The sequence below is a fragment of the Lampetra fluviatilis genome, chromosome 32 (assembly GCF_964198595.1).
Source record: "Lampetra fluviatilis chromosome 32, kcLamFluv1.1, whole genome shotgun sequence".
Classification (NCBI taxonomy): domain Eukaryota; kingdom Metazoa; phylum Chordata; class Hyperoartia; order Petromyzontiformes; family Petromyzontidae; genus Lampetra; species Lampetra fluviatilis.
Genome location: NC_136306.1, coordinates 8978068 through 9000824, shown reverse-complemented (window position 1 = coordinate 9000824; position 22757 = coordinate 8978068). Strand labels below are relative to the sequence as shown.

Here is a 22757-nt window from a genome sequence, read left to right as displayed (position 1 = left end):
CCATTTCACCTGGGAATCACCAATTTTAAGACCAAAATTAAAGATGTATTTTCAGACAGCGTGTGAAATTAACTCCAATGAAGCAGACATACAAAAGTACCCTCAAGCAAAGCTTAGTTTTAAAATGTAGCCCTCTAATTTGGTGTGTATAATTGTATATACCAATGGTTCCCAACACCTTTCTGGACCTATAGGCCACAGCCAACACCCAACATTTATGGAAAATTACCATCTCGGAATTTTTTTTATTTTCCGTGGAATCACAGTATCTGTGCCAGTTCTGTAGACCACTTCCCACAGCCTCGAAACCACCGTTTTAGATTCTATTGTTTATATAACGTTTTTGGTTATCAATCACTGCACAAGAGCGATTATCTCAAATTCCCCTTTTGTTCTGGTGTTGTGAGATGCACTGCATTTGTAGGATGACCCCAAGTATTCTCATAAAATAAAACACGTGGCTTCACATGGAAGACTGTCGCCTCCCTCCACCCCTCTGTTCATAAACTCAAGGATTAATTATGCCAGATTTGAAGCTTTCGTGACTGCAAGGATTCATATTCTTAGGTTTTTTCGGTAAAGTCACGCAGGTGATACGTGACTTTAGGTAGGCGATACGTGACTTTACCAAAAAAAAACCTAAGAATATTAATTATGCCATTTATTTATTCTTTCAGAGCTGCATCCATTGCTTTCTGGTATTAATGGAGGCGTCGTGATGGGATTCCCATCGGGTGGGCCGGGCGGGGGACAGATCCGGGGGCGGCGTTGACTTACGTGCAGCAGGGGCTCTCTGGCCACTGTCAGTGCTCGCTACTCTCGTGCTGCTCTCGTCAAACTCTTGCTTGAAGATGGAGAGGAGACACGAGATCCGATAGTCGAGACGCACGTTCAGGATGAACTGGATGGGGGGGGGCAGCGTGCATACGTGTACGCACAGAAATTCAGATAATAGAACACTTCATCTTCTTGGTTCTTTCGGGAAATAATAAAATAATGAAAATAAAGCTAAATAATATAATAAAATATAATTTTATTATATTAAAACATAATAAAATAATACTTTATTAATATTATTTTATTTCCGTTCTACGTGACGTCACGTAGAAGGGAAATAATAATAAAAATGTAACTTAATAATATTTTTTTATTATATTATTTTATAACGTTTTATTTTTATTATTTTATTATTTCCCTTCTACGTGACTTTACCGAAAGAACCAAGACGATGAATCCCTGCAGTCACGAAAGCTTTAAATCGAAATAGAACACTTATTTTGTTTCATCAAGAACACTTTAATCCACACAACTTACGCACAGATAACCAAGAGTAAACCGCAAAGCGTAATTGATCGAGTTTCACACTCGCATGACACAACAAAGCACATTGTTATCCTTAAGAGCGCCATCAAGAATTGAAATGATGATTCGTTACATGCAGTTTGTGTTGCGGTTATTGCAAACATGATGCCTTGTATAAAAGGTGTCAGTTTTCTACCAGTTTAAAGGGTAAAAATCTACTACTACATTGAATGTTATTAGCTATGGGAGGAAAGCAGCAGGGGAGGAGGAGGAGGGGGGGGGGAAGAACGACCAGTACCTGCAGGATCTCGATGACCTTGCGTTTGGTGTCCATCACGATGAGGCTCTCCGAGTGAAGCTCTCCGGCCGCGCCCGCCGCCTTGCTTTCCACGTCCGGCGTGTCCGATCCGGCGGAGAACACCACCTCCCCGCCCATCACCACCTGGGACATCATCTCCCCCACCTCGTGGATCGAGCGCATCACCCGGCTGCTGCTGCTGCTGGCTGTGGGGCAGCCGTAGGGGATTCGTGACACAAAGAACCAAGACGTGGTACGGTGAAGAGAGTACCCTATTAAACCTCACCAGAGGTTGATGTGGCCAGCGCCACGCCCGACCAACTTGGTCTCCCCAGTGCTGATAGATATGCACACACACCGCACCAGGTACTCATTTGACGCGCAGTCAAACTGTGGGAGGGCACACAGAACCGGTTCTGATATTCGTCACGAATGTTAGCCACAAGCGGGAATCACACTCGGGTGGCCATGTACGTAGCACAGTGTGGTAACTACTACACTACCGCTCCTCACAAGCATATACGAGGACATATGCACACACATACATCTATATATATAGACATGCCACACATTTTTTAAAATATATTCCTATACAAATTGTATTCCAGAGGACAGTGCACAGAAGGCAAGGGTATATATACACACAAACACACATACACACACGTAGGCTTTCGCGACCAATATTATTCATAATATATTATGAACACGTACACAGTCAAAGTTAAATATTTCTCAAACTAACATTGGAGGTGGTGTCTATCTCCTGTTTACGGCCTTGAGTCAGTGGTGGTAGAACACATTTTTGTTGGCGTCGGTGCGTGCCCTCCATCGGACAACCACTGTCGATTCCCCCCCCCCCCAAAACGTGGTACCTTATTCATCCAACGGGTAAACAATGACGGGCCGGGTACGTATCCAAAAACACGTATACAGAGAGCAGAGAGAGCGTGCAACCTCGACTTGAAAGCGCCTACCCGAGTGGCCGGCAGCCGCCGCGTCCACTGGCGCACAGGACGCCTGCCGTGGTGCCGGCACGGAGTCGAGGATGGCCAGCAGGGTCCTGGTGAGCCGCAGCAGGTCGCTGAAGCTGTAGAAGCCAAAGTAGATCAGCTGCCGAGCCAGGCTCACGACCTGCACAGCCACCACAACACACAAAGTTAAGTAGCGTCTAATTGCAATTGAAATTAAGATATCGTAAATATATATTAGGGAAACACCACACATCTGTGAAAGAGCTTCATAAGCTCTTAGGGGATCCCTGCAGTCTAAATAAAATACTACCCTGGTTGGCAACAATGAACCACGTTGGGCCAAATGCTCAAGGACCAAGGGTTACACGGCACCTACGGATGGAGACAACATCGACCGTGCAGGCCAATTTCGTGTATTTTTTTTACCGAGCAAAAAAAGATCTTCACCTCAGGCCATCTGTATAAATGGCACTGGATACAGTATTCCCTCACTTTTCACGATTTTGGCAATCCGCAAATCGCATCTGGAACACTACACGACTGCATCAAGAGAGAGAGAAAGCGAAGAGATAGTGATGAGAGAAAATGCTTTGTGAGAAAATTGAGATGAAGTGATGATATGAAAATGATGAGAGCTGGAGGACTTCTGTAAGTGTCGATTTAAAGCTTTCGTGACTGCAGGGATTCTTCACCTGAGGACGGCTACTTGCCTTGTAGCCGAAACGTCGTGAGAATTGTGTTTTATTATGTTTTATTATTTAATTATTTCCCTTCTATGTGACTTTACCGAACCAAGAAGACTTCTGTAAGCATTCAAAATATCTGCAGACGTTGCACACACTATTATCGTAGGCCGCAACATTCGCTACCTCACGAGCATCTCCGGAATGCATCTCATACGAATAATGAGGGAATGCTGTACTTTGAGACTCGCGTTAGAAATGGGATAATTTTAGCATAACATCATTCCACAACAGCAATGGTGTCCCGCTGGGCGTCCTGACGGAAACGTGAGGGGCTCCACCACAGGGGAAAACATAGAGGCTTCAAAGCCAAGTCACAAGATCCCAATCTCGGCGAAGACCTTCATCGGTTGCGACCCAACAACCCTTTCACCCGAGCACACGGTCGACATTTGTCACCCGAGCGCGCAATGACATTTCTCAATGGCTGGGCGAGAGACGGCCGTTCGTTTAGCACGTGCAATGAAAACAATCAGCGGCGTCATGACCTGCAGGAGGAAAAAAAAAAAAAGAGCCGTTCTCAAGCCACCACAGTACACAAAGATATCTTACAACTTTTTTTTTTTTTACACTTTGATTCAATTCTCTTGTTGTGAAAAAGAGCGCGTTTTTAAATATCAATTTCAACGTGGAATGCTGGCACAGTGGTTTGAACACTGTGCTACAAAACTAGCGACTTGAGTTCCGTTCCTCGCCGTGGCTAACATCAGGTGACGAGCGATATCTAAACTGGTCCTGGGCACAACTCCCCAATGCCGACCCACATTGAGCGACGTGGCAAAGTACGATTAACAAAAGCCCCATGAATGTCACGCTGTAGGTAGGCCTTCATGAAGCAGTGGATTGATCAAGCGGTGCAAATACATCTGCAGTTTTAAACACTGCAATGGGGAGAGGATTCAAAAAGTACCTACAGCACCAATGCATCTTCAAAACCTTTCACAAACCAAAATACAACTTCAAATCCAGAAAAGAAAAAATAAGTGTTTTCACATTACAATGCAACAATCTATGCATACGTGAGCATTTTAAATACCACAGGACCCACTAATATGGGATGCCGTGGCAGCAAGATGACAAATCCCTCGCCTGGTATACAGGAGGTCGTGGATTCGATCCTGACCACGATGCCTGTACATGTGGAGTTTGCATCTTCTCTCTGTGCTCACGTGGATTTTTCACCGGCTCCTCCAGTTTTCCCTTCATTTAGAATGATGCTTTTGGAATATTTGGCTGCCATTTCCAAATAATCCACTTTGTTGAGCTATCATTTGTGGTCAAGTCACTTCAGAAAAGGAAGCTGTATATAGCTCAGTTGGCCTCAGAGTAAAAGAAAATGTTTTTGTAGAGAGAAAAAAAAAATCAGTTTGTGCTCAAAGCACCACACAGCGAAGAGAAACGATGTCCCAAGGACGAGCGACGTCCACGTTGGAACCCGAGCGGCACCTCGAAGGTGAGCTTGTTCTTCTCCTGGTCGGCGAAGGGCAGCACCTGCCCCAGGACCTCGCGCAGAAACTCGTCCACGAAGGCGATGGTGCGAGCAAACTTGGGCTTCGCGTCGTCGTGCACCGAACCGCTGCCCGAGTCATAACTGCGTGGACGTGGGGAGCAACGCGGCGGAGGTGAACATCTGATGCAACAGAAGTTACCACAACAGTGCGATTCAGGTGAACGACTGCTGCAATGTACGTTGCTACAACTGCAACATGATTCGGGTAAACAACTGCAATGTTACTACAACAGAAGCAGCTACCATAATAATGTTCACAATTGGTACCACAACATATTGCAACTACTACTATTGCTGCCTGCTGCTACAACTGCCATATTCTCCAGATTATGGTCAGCATAGTAAGAAGCCGATTATCTAGGACCTTGGTGAAAAAAAAGGCAAATGTTTCTCTCCAAAACAACAATTCAGATTTTTTTTTCAGCCAAGGGTTGGAAACCATTTTTTTTTTTATATAGACATAATGTGGGAACCGTGGGGGGCAAATCGAGTCTTTGCAAACAGGTACACTGCCATCAAGGAAGGAGGCACACCCTGGGAAAGAAACCTCTCGAGAATAAAAATCCACAACACAAGCACCTCCCAATCTAGCACATGGGTGACTTCGTGCAATTTCGATACTGACAACATATAAATAGGACTTCTCAGCTTTCTGCCGAGGTAAAACGGTCAACTGGCAGTATAAAGTTAAACGTTTATTCAAATCATCCTTCACAGCGAGAAACATTTGGTGCTTGTGTCAGCACTGTCAAGCACAATGAACACTGACGGGACTTTTCTTGTTTCCTGAAAGTGACAAATTTTGCACTCCTGCAATTGGGTTTCCAGTAAAAGCCCCATTTCTTCACACCAACATTGTCCAAGAGTGCGGTTCAAATAAAACACCACCACCACAAGTTCACCGCGAAATATTAGAACCCCGTGCTATATTTTATTCATATAGCATCTGAATATAATTATTTTTATATTCTGTACAATGCAAGTAGAACTTCTTTCGCACCATACGTAGCCAAACATGCTAATCGTAGGTGCGGGGGAAGGACAAACTAGGCACAAAAAGCAGTTTTAAATAAATTCGTTTTCAATCTAGATTTTAAACTGCGCAGCCCCAGTGGCTAATATCAGAAGGAAGATTGTGCTAGACGGCCACAGGAGGTACATCTGAAAGGACGCGATGCAATGACCGTCAAATAATAATAATAATGATGATAAGCAAGGGGCGAAGCGATTAATAATAATTAGGCCACTTGTATATCCAGGAAATGGGCCTCTCAGGAGGGGATCTGCATTGTGATGTTTTGTCAATTCTATTCCTGAGAATGTGGCTTCATGTGCGAGGCAACTGAGGACACCTGGACAAACCCCAGTATGGGTAGAACAGAGGGAGTATGGCCATATTGGCAGCAGACTGAAGCAGCAGCATGGGCAAAACTAAACTAAAAATGTAAACGGTTTATTTTACACCAAGGGCAACTTCTCCGCATGCAAGGGCTATTTTAAACGTTGACAACAAAATACGGCCAGCGTTACACACTCCGGTCATTGATAAATGTGCAGGTTTGCAAGTGATAAAATAAGAATGGTAATGGAAGCAGCTCGATGCAATGTTCTATCCGTTTGCTCTTCAGTCTGCAACACTTTTGTATTCTTAGATGAATGCAAGGCAAAGCTCTACTTGGCACATGAGCCGGGGGAGGGGGGGTTGTCAGTACAACTTTCGGTGGCAAATTCTGTCAGAATCCATCATGGGTAGCATCCACCATGGGCAGAAAGGTCCAGCATACATATGTTTTGTTTGCGGTTTGGATGCATTTAAGTATCCGATAGAAGATTTTTTAACCAAAACAATTTTATTTCGATTTAAAGCTTTCGTGACTGCAGGGATTCATCTTCTTGGTTCTTTCGGTAAAGTCACGTAGAAGTGACTTTACCGAAAGAACCAAGAAGACAAAACAATTTTCTCTATCAAACGAATCAGAATCTTTATCCTGGAGAAATCCGATGAGCTATGAAGATCTTTTTCAGTTTATTTTGCTTGGATGCATATTGGTGATGTAGAGATGATATGCTTCAAGAAATGAATTGTTATCACTTACCACCCTATTTGGTAGCGACGAGGCTTTTTTGGCAAACAATGGTTCAAGCATCCAGGGAGCACATACCGAGCAATTCACAGAGTACATTCGATTTTCAGCCGAGCAAAATCCCAAACTGAGGCCACCTAATATTTGCCGATGTATAACCCTGGCTTTGCATCCCAATGACATCACCTGTATAATGTCATTCCACAACAACGGTGACGTCGGGAGCGTCCTAACAAAAATGCGCAGCTTCCACAGGAGGAATAAGTGAACCGACAGAGGCCTAACAAACAAAAAGGTCACATCCCATCTCAGTGACGACCTTTAACAGCTGCGCGACCCGACAACCTTTTATGCGAGCGCATTTCCGGTTGGCATCTTTCACCCCTGGTGTGCACGACGGCATTTATTAACAGCCGGGGAAAGGAGGGATGGGGGGGACGTTCGCTCGTGTGCGGTGCGTACGACAAAAACGTCTGGCGTTAACGTTCCCCTTAACGAAGGCTGCGCACGTCCATGCCGGTGTGCACGGGGGGTAGGGGGCGGGGGGGCGCGGCACTCACTCGTCCACCGTGACCTTGGAGGGGATCTCCGACCAGAGCCGCGCGTACTTGACCGGGGTCACGGGCTCTTGGGGGTCGCGGTCCACGTGCATGTGCAGCATGAGGCGGCAGAAGGAGGCGCGCAGGTCAAAGGGCAAAGACTCGTCGGCCATGCAGCGTTGCAGGAGGCCCACGTCCAGCTGGCCAGACACGGCGTTGATTGCCAGGTACTGGCGGTCCAGGCACATCCGCGAGAAGAGGTTTAACTGGTACCTGTGCACGATGCAGAGATCGAGAGTGTGTCAGGATTTGTGAGGTTCAACATTCACAGCCGAGACTCCAAAATCCGGTATCAAGGAGGGGCACGCATAGCTGCTGGAAAACTCTCGTGCTACAATAAAAAAAGACAAATGCAAAGATCCCCTGTATAGTCTTAACAGACTGTTGGGGGCAAGTGTAATACACGAGCACCTATGAAAGCTAGCATGGCACACGAGGGGGTGGTGGTGGCCAGCACCACAATCACAGAGACAGACACTCCCCCAAACATGCACAGATTCTATTCAGAGTATGCACACAGACACCATGCATGGGTAGACACGTGACACACACGAACACACAGATGCACCAACTGCAGTCACGCCGGGCGCCGCTCACCAGAGGTCGCAACCGGGTACCCGATACCCGTACCCTACCCGATACCCGGCCGGGTACGGGTACCCGTTTGCGACCCTGGTGCGGCCGGGTACGGGTAAAGAATCAAAACCCGTTTGCGACCTCTGCCGCTCACCGGAAGTAGGTGAGCACCGCTTGGTCGTCCTCAGAGCCCTCCCTCGCCTCCTGCGCCAGCTCACGGATACTCTTGCAGCGCGACAACTTCTCGGCGTCGAACCACATGAGCCAAACCTCCTCCCCCTCCTCCTCTTCCTCCTCGCCGACAGACAGGTGGCTGTCTCCGCACAGGTCGGCGTCCGGATCACCACGCGGAGGCAGCAGCAGCCTGGGATCGGTGGGGCGCAAGATGTTGCAGTGTATAGCGGATACTTAGATTGAAATCTCATTTCTTTAAAACTGATTTTTGTGTCGAATTTTTTCTCCTTCCCCCTGTACCTCCCATCAGGGTGGTTTGGCGACGTAGGGTGCAAAAGAAGTTCAACATACACATCGATTCCCCCCACCCTCATCCACCCCCCTCCAGCGAAGCTTACCCACCCATACTGGACATCTGAAAAAAAAGCTTCATAACTAATCAGATTCCTCCAAACGAAATAGAGATTTCGGATTCTGAAGCTCTTATAATCTTGCTTATAGTTGAGAAAGCTTTCTACTCGATTACAACTTCAAGTGCCGTTTGTTGCTTGCAGCTCGACGTTCTGAGCAGGTGCTCAGCGACTCGTTAAAAAAAATTAAAGGTGCGCAATGAGTGCGAGTGCAGTGAATGGCACGGCCAGGGGGAGGGGTTTGGTTGGTATGGCAGGAGACTGGAGTCGCGAGTTCAAAGCTTAATAAAGATCAGTCGTCAATTGTTACCAATTATTCGATCAAAACCTACAAAATAATTATTATAGTCACCGGTTTTTCAAATAAATCTATGAAATCAATAATCACAACTGATTTCCTATTATCAAATCGTCATTCACCCATCTTCACCATCATCACCAGTCTTCTATTATCGAGCACCATCGATCATGAATCCAGCACCTCGCCACCAAGTTCCATCATCCATTTGGGATTAGTAATATGCATTCTATCTAGACCACTGAGAAGAAAAAAAAAACTGTTGTCCCCATCATCGCAAGTGGGCATTTCCACTACAACTCGGGTCTTCAAATGTAGAGGAGCACCAGCCAATTCTCATTTCAGTACGCAGATGACACACTTTAAAACTTATCATGCAAGTGCTCAAGTTGCGCGAAGTACATCTCTGCTCATCTGAAAATTATTAATTACGTATTGTAAAACAAAAACATAATCTTCTTGGTTCTTTCGGTAAAGTCACGTAGAAGAAAAATAATAAAATAATAAAACATAATAAAATAATTCTCACGACGTTTCAGCCACAACGCAAGCAGACGTCTTCTACGTGACTTTACCGAAAGAACCAAGAAGATGAATCCCTGCAGTCACGAAAGCTTTAAATCGAAAAACATAATCTACAAGGCAAAACTGCACACACACAGCATCAAGCCGCACGCGATCTTGTGGCTGCCGTTATGAGCGAGCTCACTCACTTTTCGATTTAAAGCTTTCGTGACTGCAGGGATTCATCGTGAAGACCAGGTCTTCACCTGAGGACGGCTGCTTGCGTTGTGGCCGAAACGTCGTGAGAATTATTTTATTATGTTTTATTTTGTTATTTTATCATTTCCATTCTACGTGACTTTACCGAAAGAACCAAGAGGACTCACTCACTTTGTTTCTATTAGCAGGTCGGCGTTGGCTGGGTTCAGCACGGCCTTGCAGATGAGCTCCTGGGTGATGGGGATGGCCGTTTGGTTGGACACGCAGAGGTCCGACAGGTAGTCCAGGAACCTGCAGCACATTAACGACTCCCCAACATTAAAATCAAACCATTGCCTCAGCAGTATTTTGGCGGGCACATTTTCTAACATGGCAAATTAGAACACGACACCGACACAATTGGCCTACTCTTTTCGAATAGCATCACGGGATATTTAACGGTCACCGAAGCAGACGGCACATTTTATGGGTAATACACACCCCGCAGGAATAACCAGGGCAGCCTGCCAGATTTGAACCAGGAACCTCTGCAAACAAGCGGCGAAACCACTACCGCTGGGCAACGTTGCTGTTTAGCACGTTGTCCGAACTTTGGCACCACATGGAGTTTAACTTCCCTGCAGCGCAAAGTCCTCGCACTTTACAACATGCGATCCATGGTGGTGAGACGCCAACTACCTCACCTGTGTATATGGAGTTTGAATGTTTCTCTCCCCATCGGTGGTCGGGTGCACTTTTCTCTGGGTCCTCCAATTTGACCCTCCACATTCATAAATCAACATGCGTTTAGAGTATTTGGCTGCTGTAAATTTCCACATAAGCCACTTTGTAGAGCTATAATTTGTGGCCAGGTCGCTTCTGAAAATGTGCTAGAGAGCTCAGTGGGCCTTAACTGTCAAAATAGTTCAATATTTCAGTTTTTATTTCGATTTAAAGCTTTCGTGACTGCAGGGATTCATCTTCTTGGTTCTTTCGGTAAAGTCACTTTACCGAAAGAACCAAGAAGAAGATTTCAGTTTTTAAAAGTAATTTTTTTTTACTAGTAACAAATCGTAATGCACAAAAAAGTTTCACGTAACCAGCCACAGCATTCCCCCCCCGCCCCCCCCACATTGACATGGCGGCGTTCGCAGCGCGACGGCCAGCGAGTGCCACACACCGCGGCTCTCGGCTCTTGCGCACGAGGGACACGAACGTCTCGATCTCGGCGGCCGTGATGTGCTTCTCCAGCAGCTTGCGGTTGTTGTGCAGCAGAGCGGTGATGGTGTCCTCCGCCAGCACGTCGTAGCCAATCTGCTTTTGCATGAAGCCGAACTGCTTGGCAATGTACTCCTGCGGCAATTGGGTCGTGGCAGGGAGGGATACAAAGATGTTAATAATATATATACAGTAATCCCTCGCTACTTCGCGGTTCAAGTTTCGCGGCCTCAGTGCATCGCAGATTTTTCGAACTGATTTAAAGGCCTCATTATACCTGTGCAGTAACACCATCATCATTCATCATTCATCATCACATTCATCGAACTGCACAGGTCTGTCATCGTCGTCATTACTGGAGTCAAGTCTCAAGATACTACTGTCATTGGTGAGTGTAGAACACCATAATACGTATCGTATGAGAGAGAGAGTGAATGTATAATATTAAGGTTTTATAATTAAATAGATTTAAGTAAAATATATATATAAAGTATAAATATACATATTTTAAACAGTCTGGTACCCACACACACATATACGGAAATTCCTAGGGGGCCAATCCTACTTCGCGGATTTTCACCTATCGCGAGGTGTTCCGGTCCCCATTAACCGCGATAAACGAGGGATCACTGTATATACACACGCACACAAGGTAATGCAGCAGCAGTGTGGGCAGGGTGGGCTTGGGGGATTACAGCAGGGAACCGGCACCAATAAAATTAAAATCCAGCAGACGACGGTCATTAAACCGGGTTTTCGAGTACCAAGTTTATGGTGACAGTTGAGTCAGAATTGGACCGAACAAGAAAAACGTGACATTTGTTTTATTTTTTCACTTAGCACGACATTAAAAGCCATGAGAACGTTTTGGTTTGACGGTGATGTGACACACATCTCTGCTATGCGGAAAATTGCAGCAACCCTCGAGTGCGGTCAAATAGGTCGCTTAAAAGCATTTGCAGGAGGCAACTTGTGACATTTGGCGTTCTGCTGCCGGTTGTCCATTGCGGCGTAATGCAATGCTTTGAAAGAGTTTTAAAGCAGACACTCAATGGTGCCGAATCGTGCCTTGTCCATTCCATTTGGGGCAATGGCACAAGTTTGAACGGTTTTTACGGTTTAAAACAACACAGCAGGGGGCGATAGGACATCACCACATGGGCCAAGCAGTGTGGGTTGCTCCCAGTCCAGAGTTTACCTACAGCACCGTCAACCATGATGTGAATTATGGTTTGGAAAATATGACAGTGTCACCTACAATTAGATGTAAAATGTTGCCTCACCCATGCCCCCCGTGGCTTCCTTCATGGCCAGTCAGCCGCATTGATGTTGTGTTCGCAATTACAAACATTGATAAATAGCATCGAATATCACAACCAACTTGGATGATCGTAACGGTTCATATTTTTAGGTTTTTCGGTAAAGTCACATAGATAAAAAAATAAAATTTAAATTAATAAAAGTAAAATAGAATTATAATAAAAATCACGACGTTTCGGAGGCAACACAAGCTTCCGTCTTCAGGTGGAGACAGAAGCTTGTGATGCCTCCGAAATGTCGTGATTTTTTATTATTATTATTCAACTTTTATTAATTGAAATTTTTTTTATCTACGCGACTTTACCGAAAAAACCTAAGAATACGAATCCTTGCAGTCACGAAAGCTTCAAATCTAGAATCGTAACGTGTTCATTTTTTGTTTTCCTGGGTTTCACTGAACAAATAATTTCAATTAAACTCACCGACCCATCACTCAATCCACTCGCATCAGAATTTACCAGACTAATTTTACCGATTTTGTTCATTTCCCCCTACTCACTGTGACATTTCCACATATAAAAATATCACAAATGCAATTTCCAAGGCTTGGAAAGCTGTGCTGTCCACTTACAAATATTGTTGGTTCGGAATCTAATGATGAATTCATGTAAATGTTATATTTGCATGCACAAGACATGCAAAGTGTGCACGTAATAATGGCATTCTCCTGATCTGTATACTTTATTCGCAATGGGTTAATGGAGGTCAATCCAGTCACGAGGTCGCTAAATTAGCCACTTAAAAATAGCAATAGATTATTTAAATCAAATAAATTGTGACACCGAATCGTGGCAATCGAATTAAGAGGGGCGATTTTTACGAGAGTGTGTTATGTGAATGTATCAATTTATCGATTGATATACATGTACAGCGATTATTATACTCAATGCACACGCATCTATCCGTTCATTCATATATTACGCAATGGATTCACACCACCCTTTCACCAGGCACCGAGGGCCTACCATTCATCACCACAAATTTGAATTGCATCATAATCGTGACCCTGAAATGCACCCACTCACATCTTTGCAGGCAAGGGTCATTGCACTGCTAAAGCCTGCACGGCCGTTATTGAACACAAGACGAGTAGCATGGGGGGGGAGGGGGGCAGCAATCACACCTGGTTTTTGCGGTATCCGTGCTGCGAGTGGCGCAACACGCGGTAGCACAGGCGGCAGATGTGGCGGAAGGGGGCGTGCCGCTGGTCGGACAGATCCTCCATCTGCAGCATCGGCCCGTCGCCTCCGTCCACGAAGGGTGCCTGCAGCAGCTTGAAAATCTACGCGCGCCCACCCACAGTCACGACCGCTTATGCCACCGGTACACCAATGGACGGCCGTAGCCAGGTGTCACAAACGCCAACACGACACCGCTGGTCGCTTATTTCAACCAATACGGAGCTGGGCTCTGATTAATGAACTAATTACTCTATAGATGATTATCAAAACCAATGTGCCTAATTAGAATAACACAAAAATTGTTGGAAAACAAACTGTCACCCAGTCTCGCGTGTGTCACTTGACAGGAAGCGAGAGGGGCGGGGATTGGTGGCATCAAAATCATCAGCTGCATCCGTCTTGCTGGGCATGGCTTTTTGGGAGTTTCCTGCCTTCGGGGAGGGCAGGAAGTTGGTTGGGGCAGTGAGCATTTTTTTTTAAATTGGGCTGGAGCAATTCAGAAAAAAAAGTTAATTACAAATTAGTACCATTAATTGACTTCATCAATTAAGTCCAAGCTCCAAACATCTAAATGTTAAGCACGCTTGTCAATCCACTGATAGAGGCTCTCCTCCCATATGACCAACGCTACTGAACACGCTAGTCAGTGCGGGTGGGTGAAGGCATATGACAAGAGTGGGAGCATAGAAGTACAGCACAACAGATTTTGCCGCACCACCCCCTTGCTGCTCACAATGCAGGCCTACAGCATCCTGCCATGCGCGATGGTTGCACACCGCAGGTTTCAACCCCACTTTGGGTGGACGACCACCATTTGTACTGTACTCACAGCCATTTTTCTGTTACGGTTTTGGAAGGGAATAAAAAAAATATACAGATGGGTGTCAGACGAAATGTTGAATTTTTGGCGTTATATTACGAGCTTTTACAGCTTGTATAAACTGTGAAAGACACGAAGCAGGTGTAAACAGTTAAAAGCAAGTCGTCATCTTTTACAATGTCAAACGTTTACAAAAGAGCGACTTGTTGACATACGTATGGGAAATTAAGATTAATCAGATTATAAATCGCAGCCCCGACTTTTTCATTAAAGTACAGAAGTGCATTCTGTAACTCCAGAGAATATGGTGAACATTATTTAATAATTATTCATATTTACTGTATATGACTAATTACGAGAGAAAACACCTCCACGGTGGCTGTACATGCATACCGAGCAAGGATTAACCCATCCTGGCCAGCTTCACGTTTTAAACATTTTAATTCGCATTTAATTAAATACACAAAATAGTTTCTGCCATTGTTACCAATGCAGTTTCGCCGCACGAGGCAGCAACATTCACAGATTGCACTGTAAACAAGGCAGAAGCTGATTAGTTTTACTCTTAATTACTGTACAAATAACAGAATGATGATCTACAAAAAAGCTAACTTTTCATAATTGCATAAAACAAAATGCAAACGCTGGAGACTCAAATTTAAATGCTTAAGATTAGTACAAGTGTAGTACTAGACTGTGAATGTCACCGTGGTGCCGGGCCTGTGAGGCCACGGCAGATATAATGTTGTCATTATGTGCAGCCCAGTTACTGGGCGTAGTACCAGCCCTAACGGGGCTTGGGCGAGCATTGGTTAGCGCAAAAGCACCACGCACGGTGTGGGCTCCCGGTGAGGGAGCGAGTGTGTCAGCCAGCCAGGGTTACGTTGGGGCATGATACGCTGGTTGACCTGCCGACACGTGACCGGATGATATTGGAGGGGGGGCCACCGGTTGACGGGGGCCGCTGGGTGGTCACGTGGTATAGAGGAGCTCTCGGGAGCCTTAGGGAAAGAGCTATAAAGATCTAGAAGGTGGGCGGGGCGAGAGGCGGAGCCAGCCCCGGCCCAGGCTGATATAACGGGGCCCCCGTGTGGGGCTCGGGGTTCTTGACTGTCGGTGAGTGAAGATCCGCGTCGGGTTGAAGAAGCCTCTAGCCACGCGGTCCGGGACCCAGCTCGTGGTCCAGACCGAGATAGCGGGACCGTGTCTAGTTCTGCCGTAGCGTGGTTAGATGGGCGTTCAACGCCCGAGTGTAGGTCACGTTATGTTGTGTGTTGAGTGGATGTAATAAATAGTGTTGCTCCCAAGACAACGTCTGCGACTCAGTTGGACTCACTACACAAGGATGAAAGGTTGTTTGGTGTTTGATTAGTAAAAACAGAATTTTGTTTGTTTACACACTGGGATAGTGTGGTTGGGATACACGGATAGAAATTTAAAAATTAACCCGTAAAAACAAAGTTTTTCACTATAAATCCTTTATATGCGTGGCATCGGTTTTATTTTATTATTCATTTCTGTTTTTCTTGAGTAAGAGTTTCATTTTTATCACATTGGTATTTTAAATTAAATATGATTTTTTTTTTTCCTAAAAAGTGGAAAATTTAGGATTTTTTTTTCACGAAAATAAATTGTCACGCACAACGAGTCTGTGTGCAAACTGTCAGCTCGATTGGATCACGGGAAGTGGGTTAAAAAACGATCGAAATATTTGCACGGTCGTAAGCGCGCAAGCAAGCAAGCGAACTTAATAGAAAGGATTTAAAAATGGCGCCAACTGTCAAAATCCCCCCCCCACCCCCTGCTCTCTGTAGCCAGCGCCTGGGCCACTGCAGCCCGTAGGCCCGACCGCAGTTGCAACGCCTGCTCCACCCGACATCTACGAAACTATGATTTGAGCAATTCCTTAAAAAGGAAAATCGGGGGGCGGGGCAAACTTCGCAATGCAGCCTCTTGAATGAGCGTCCAAAGAGACTGGGGGGGGGGGGGGGGGGGGGGGGAGGTGAGCAAGGCTTTTGTGCGTAACATTTTTCACAACCACTTTTGTCAATCCCACTGCTGGATTAAGGCCCTTTTCCCCATGTCACGACGGTCGTGGGGAGGCGCCGACGGCACACCTTTCACCACACGATGGGCAGCGACCTTTGAGAGAAGGGTCGCGTGGAACGGGCGGGGGGGGGGGGCCCTCACCTGCTTCAGGATGTTCTGCTCGCGCATCAGCTTCTGCCGCTCGCGGTTGGGTTTGGCGACGACAACGTCCAGCGCCTCCTGTCCCGTGTTAGGGATCTCCGCGATGAAGAACACCAGGTCCTCCAGCAGCTTCGTCACAAACCTACGGGCCAGGAAACATCCAACGTCACAGCCGCATTCCGTGTAGCAACAGCGTGAATGGCAATGGGGCTGGACCCCGTCACGAGAACGGCCGATGAGAGACGAGAAACAAAACTAACTACGGAGTGGAGCCTGAGAGAAACTAAACTATTTACATTTTTTTTTATTTTAGCAGGCAAGGACAAATGATCCATATAGCTATTTTTCAGAAGCATCCTGGCCACAAATGATAGCCCAAAGTGGCCAATCGTGTGGAAATTTATAGCAGCGAAATTACTCTAAACGCACGTTTGTTTCCAAACGCGGACGGAAAAACCAGAGGACCTAGAGAAAACTCCACGCAACCTCCAAATATACAGCAGGCGTCAGGGGTCTAGATCAAACTCGTGATCTCCCGTATAAAAGGTAGTTAACATCGACAGAACCAAAGGCAGACAGCGGATTAGACGGTAGTAGCTGGACGATATTAAAGAGGTCGGAGGCTACAACTGGGCAAAATAAACTAAGGATCGGAAGGAATTGAAGAAATTGGACGACAACAGCTGAGCCCGAGACGACATGCAGGACAGAGATGGAGCAATGATATTTAAAAATGATCAGCCCATGCGGTGCCGTATAAATAAACGCTTGCACAGTGGAGATAAAATTCGAGGCACGCAAAGACACGCAGGCTTCGAGATATCATTCGAAATGTTAAGTAATAAGTGGGCTCGAGAAGGACACGTCGCTTGAAGGGACGCTGGTCAAGAATAATGACAGAGTGGCAGCGCAAGGGATGGAACGTGCCTGAGGGCATGCGTGTCCATCAAGCAAGATGAAGCCATGAAATCCGCCCTTTTAGCAGGAGCTAGATGGATTACTGGGGGGAGGCTTCTGCGTTTGTGCTGAACAGACTGCAAAGTATTAGTCGCGCTACTCCTGAAGTTATCACATGGCTCGCGAACTTCAAACCTACGATGTAGTATTTACGCGTACTTGCCACACGCTGGAAGAAGCCGTCGATGCGTTTTCGGTTGTACAGCGGGTTGTTCAAATTACAGCCGACATTTCACTCACAACATGTGGACATCGTGCCAAACCACCGTAAGGACACATCGACGAGCTAGATAGATTATTACGTCGCAGGATTGATGGATTAGGTCATGAGTTGGGCAGGCGTTAGCATGGGTTGGCTACGTATGGTGCGAAAGAAGTTCATACATATAAACACAGGCCATCATTTAGCAGTCGGTTGATTACAAGTATGTTTAACTTCTTTCGCACTGTACGTAGCCAACAGTGCTAAATCGGAGGTGTGGCGGAAGGACAAACTAAAACAAAAAGCAGTTCAAGAAATTTGCTTTCAATTTAGCCGATGATGAAAAAACTCCGCGGTTCATTTGGCGAAGGATAAGACGACAACCACAACCGCCGCCTTTGGCTCCACACCTCCTCTCGTTCTGGGTGATGGTCCCCTTCTCCAGCTTCACAGCGATCGAGGCCAGGACCTTGCTGGCATCGTTTGCAAAGTCCAGGTCTCGGACCTCCAAGGGAGACACGGGGACGATTGCGAACGCCTCCTTGTCCTCCTTCACTGCACACGTGCCGATCTGGTGGTAGGGGAGGCGGGCGGTGGGGGGGGGGGGACCGTGTAGCATGGACACACACGAGGTGGTGGAAAAAAAAGAGCTTAACACTCACACACATCGGATTCCTCCAGTATAAATATTCTCATAACGATTCTGACGTGAAGCTAAATTAAACTGCACATTAAAGGAAGCGACAGATTAAGCAAGTAGAGGGTGGGGATAGGCACTGTGGGGGATTCACAGGCACGGTCGCCAGTGTGTGAACAGGCATCATTATTTTAATTATTATTTGCACATTCTAGATCACAATGCTCAGATGCAACGTACAATATTACTTTAATTGATATATAGCCCCCCAGTGGCAAAAACACACGCCCACACACACCCACCAAAATGTTTAATTAAGAACCCGTTCTTCTTGGTTCTTTCGGTAAAGTCACGTAGAAGGGAAATAATAAAATAATAAAAATAAAACATAATAAAATAAAAATGAAATAATAATATGAATAAAATAATAATAGAATATTTTTTATTATTTTATTATTTCCCTTCTACGTGACTTTACCGAAAGAACCAAGAAGATGAATCCCTGCAGTCACGAAAGCTTTAAATCGAAATAAGAACCCCCTTATAATAACTGAAAAAAAGTATAAACGTGGAGTAGGCTACACTATATAGCAAGGGGAGTGGTGACAATGGAAAGCACACGGTGGTGTAAATCACGAGATCACCACGGCTAACAGTGGCAGGCGATGTTCCAAGCAGTCCTGGGGCCACCAACACCCCACGGAACTGCATCAACCGGCGTGGGGGCGAGGCGACGAGCAAACAATTTCCATTCACTGCCACTGGCATGCAGAGGCCCTCTCATCCAGGGTTGGAAGTGCAAAGTGGCTGTAGAAATGCTTTGATTACACTGGTCACCACACTTTTTCTGGCATAAGGTATTCCAACGGTTTTAAGGTAATTTTGGGGTGCCGATTCCAAATCTGGCATCAGTTTTTGTCTATCACATTGAGATGTCAAATATTGCATTTTCAATAAAAACTGCTGAAGAAAAATATTAAATAAATGTGGATATCTACATAAAATGATATTATAAAAACACACTATCCTAAAAAATACAGCACCATATTTTAACACTAAAGCAATCACTGAATCGCAACAACTTGCAATCATAAGTGACAGAGTTAATTTCGGGTAAAAATCAATGAAAATGGGGTATGCCGATAGCATAAAAATGAGATGTGATAGAGCAAACCTGAGATCAGATTGGAATCGGCACCCTAAAATTAGTCTAAAACAGCTGCAAAAGTCCAGGCCAGAAAAAATGTGTTTTTTTGTTGACCAGTGCAATTATTACTCCGCGAGGATTCTAGACCGATGTGGGCAAGGCAAAGTCGTGCTTGCGCACCCCGCCACCAGCCTGTTCTCTTTTATCTCAATCTGTGGTCTCTCCTTTCCGTGTATCTTGCAGCGTAATAATGAAATTACACTTTACGGGAAATCTGTTTTCCAGTAATAGAAAGCCATCTGTTGTACTGGAGACCCTTACGACACACGCAAAGCCCTTTTTCGCAGCTGCTCATGGCATAGGTGCAGCCCAGCAATGGCTAGCTTACATCACTGCTGGCAGAAGGGTCTTCACTCAGGAGGAGATCTAGTAGAGGGCATTTGGAAAGGTGGAAGTGCCCGCACTTTACCCTACCATACACGACCCGTTGATCGATTAACTGTGGTGAGCGTATTTGCAACGCTGGGTTGACAGAGGTGGGGTGGGGTGGGGGGAGAAAAGGGTGTGCGGAATTGAAGAAACTTGGCCTCATTTCAACTCTAGATTTGAAGCTTTCGTGACTGCAAGGATTCACACTCTTAGTTCTTTCGGTAAAGTCACGTAGGTAAAAAATTAAAATTAATAAAAATAATATAATAAAATCACGACGTTTCGGAGGCAACACAAGTCTCCGTCATCAGGTGGGACCGTCACAGCCAGATTTGCTGTATTAACTGCCGCACCTGGAGGTCACAGTTCCTATGATGACTGTTTCATTGCTTTCATGGCTTTATTTTGGCGATTTCGAAAAGTGTATTGGTTTAGCCATGTTTGTTTGTTGTAGTACAGAGTTAGACTGATGGCCTTAATCTAAGTTGTCTTGTGGTTGTTGTTGGTTGTTTGACTTGCATCCCACTGGGATTTTTGCACACAGCGTTGGTGTACACGGTGTTTTTTCTGCAATATTTTGCTGTCTTTAATTGGATTTTCTGTTTGCACTCAGTCACATATTCACTTTAAGATGTTTTTTTTGTTCATGTTTTAGTTTTTTGTTTGTTGCGGTTGCACCCGATTCAAGAGCCGAGTGGCTCACAGGGCTATACCTAATAAATGAACTTGAAATCAGTGTGCCGATCATTACACCACTGCGTAAATCCAAAGCGACGTCATGCTCAACCGCGATAAAGTATAGGGGGCACTCACTTTAAGCATCACCGGCTTCTCCTCCTCCGTGTCGATGGGAGACGTGGTGCTGTGGACCCACGTGTTGGTGCACAGGTGACGCAGCCTCACGTACGAGTTCCTAAAAACACAGGCGTTAAAACAACAAGTGACGAACGTGATCGGTAATACAGCCGATCGGCAGGTCACGCGCGGTTGGTTAAAGTGCCGGGGGTGGGGGGGGGTAACCTCTCACTTCAATGTGCCTGAACAGTTTAGAACGGGAGGCCAAATACCCTCAAGCAAGGCCCTCTGGGAGCACACGTTAGTGGCGGGCCTGCTGCCAGCACTGGCGCGGGCGAAAGGTGGCAATGTTGCACCTTTACTATCTGTCAATCCACTGCTGGATGCAAGACACCTCTGCATGGCACGTGGATCAAGGGGGTTATTTGACCATAACCTCATCTTGCTGGTCAGCATGGGTCGGCGAGGGTTGGGGAGCACAGATGATGTTTGGGCATCGTACAGGGCACCAAGGGTTTTTTTTCTCCTCATGTACTGCCTTCTGTTGACAAATTAGGCCCCGCAGCAGACTACAACACCTGTTTAGTGCATGGCGGTCACATGTTCAGGCCCTTGGTGGGCTCCGAGTCATGCTTAGATTCTAAGATCTCATGAGATAGGATTCATTCGGTGTAAGATGGTCTGAGGCAATACGACAAATTTGCTATATTTACCCAAGAATGCCTCACGAATTTCTCAAGACTTATTCAGGAGGATTCTCCACATTGGACTTTGTCACATTCCATCAACGAGCATTTAGCAGTAAGAAAGAAACCAGAGAACCCTGAGAATACCCATACACACACGAGGCTAACACAAACACAAAGCGTTGCACAGATGGATTCAAGAATCCCTTGCTGTACTGGCATCTGGCCACCTCGCAGGCCATATGATAGCACCCAGAAGTAACTGGATATGGAAGGGCATGTGAGGTGAAGGGTAAAATTAAAATAAACATATTGTATTGGACGTAACCATATTCCAAATCACCTTTAATAAACGTGCATTAAAGGTTTTTTAAAAGAGCAATTTAATGTAACTGGAGGGAGAAAGGAGAAGAAGGAAAAAAACCCCATTGGGATTTAAAAGCTCAGCTGCTGTCTGGAATAAAACAATTTTTTTCAAAATTTTGCATACATCCAGCTTTGAAGAAAAATATGTAATTTAAATCCAACCTCATTAAATACAATCAATTTGGATGAAGGGCTCATCTTATGAAGAAAATTACCACTTAGCACAAAAGGAAAATGCAGAATAATTGGGCGAATCGGTGCGCATTATCAAGCTGCGTACAGGCTTGGGAAAATGCACCGTCTCATGCCACAACTCCAGCGGGGCCCATTTCATCGCTGAAGCATTCATCATCAGCAGAGATGAAAGCGTTGTGAGGAATAACACCTCGCGTGCGGAGGTGGAAACACCAATAGCCCTCGAGAACGGCAAACTCTCGACCGTGTGGGCCTCACAAAGCGGCCAACAACCCCGTAGGGCAGTGTTCTTCATTGCAAGGGCTGTGGGCCACTGGATGGCCACTCGTGGCCTATAGTGCGGGCCCCACCTATAATACACAAATGTGAAATTGTGCTGTCAAACAGTCGTTTTAAATAGTGTGGTGGCCCCCACACCAATGTCTTAAAATCGGCGCTCTGAAAATGAGTGAAGAACACTGCCGCAGGGCATTACCGGGGCACGAGCGAGTCTCCCCTCTGCATGGTGGTAGGGTCCAGCTCGAAGATGGAGGCGATGTCACTGCCGTGGTCAACGGGCACCAGCGTGAACATCATGCGGTCGCGCTTGCGCCGCGCGGCGCTGCTTGCCGGTTCGGCGTCCACCTGCGATCGCTGAGGGGGTGGTGCGGGGCACCGGCGTCAACCGACATTTCGGGGTGCCCACGCCGTAACCGAAACGGAGGGATGCTCCGCGCGCCGAACTATCGGGGCTGCCCCACCCCGCCGCCTCCCCCCCCCCCCCCCCACCCGTCATGCCTGTGCCGTGCTCGCACTTTGTTAGCGGGCAGCAGGAGGGGAACAAGCAAAAGAGATTGTGTTCGATGAACTCTCGCCTGGTTACCAATAATTGTAATTAAACTACATTCAAATGATAGCGATTCCAATAACGGAAACACTAATTAAAATAATTTCATCAACATTGACTC

The 22757-nt window shown here is 46.0% G+C and overlaps 1 protein-coding gene across 1 annotated transcript in view; it reads right to left on the bottom strand.

Moving 5' to 3' along the window:
• The window catches only part of LOC144943728 (inositol 1,4,5-trisphosphate-gated calcium channel ITPR1-like), a 152009-nt gene that overhangs the window by 88336 nt on the left and 40916 nt on the right, over positions 1-22757 (bottom strand). Inside the window, exons 12-24 of the mRNA XM_078871507.1 lie at positions 22286-22434; positions 20582-20681; positions 17966-18126; positions 16397-16538; positions 13329-13487; positions 10848-11020; positions 9860-9979; positions 8238-8447; positions 7469-7720; positions 4761-4905; positions 2575-2731; positions 1601-1806; positions 778-901 (exon numbers count right to left, since the gene is read on the bottom strand). Of these exons, the coding sequence (XP_078727633.1) occupies positions 778-901; positions 1601-1806; positions 2575-2731; positions 4761-4905; positions 7469-7720; positions 8238-8447; positions 9860-9979; positions 10848-11020; positions 13329-13487; positions 16397-16538; positions 17966-18126; positions 20582-20681; positions 22286-22434 (2098 nt within the window). The remainder of the gene's footprint in view (positions 1-777; positions 902-1600; positions 1807-2574; positions 2732-4760; positions 4906-7468; positions 7721-8237; positions 8448-9859; positions 9980-10847; positions 11021-13328; positions 13488-16396; positions 16539-17965; positions 18127-20581; positions 20682-22285; positions 22435-22757) is intronic.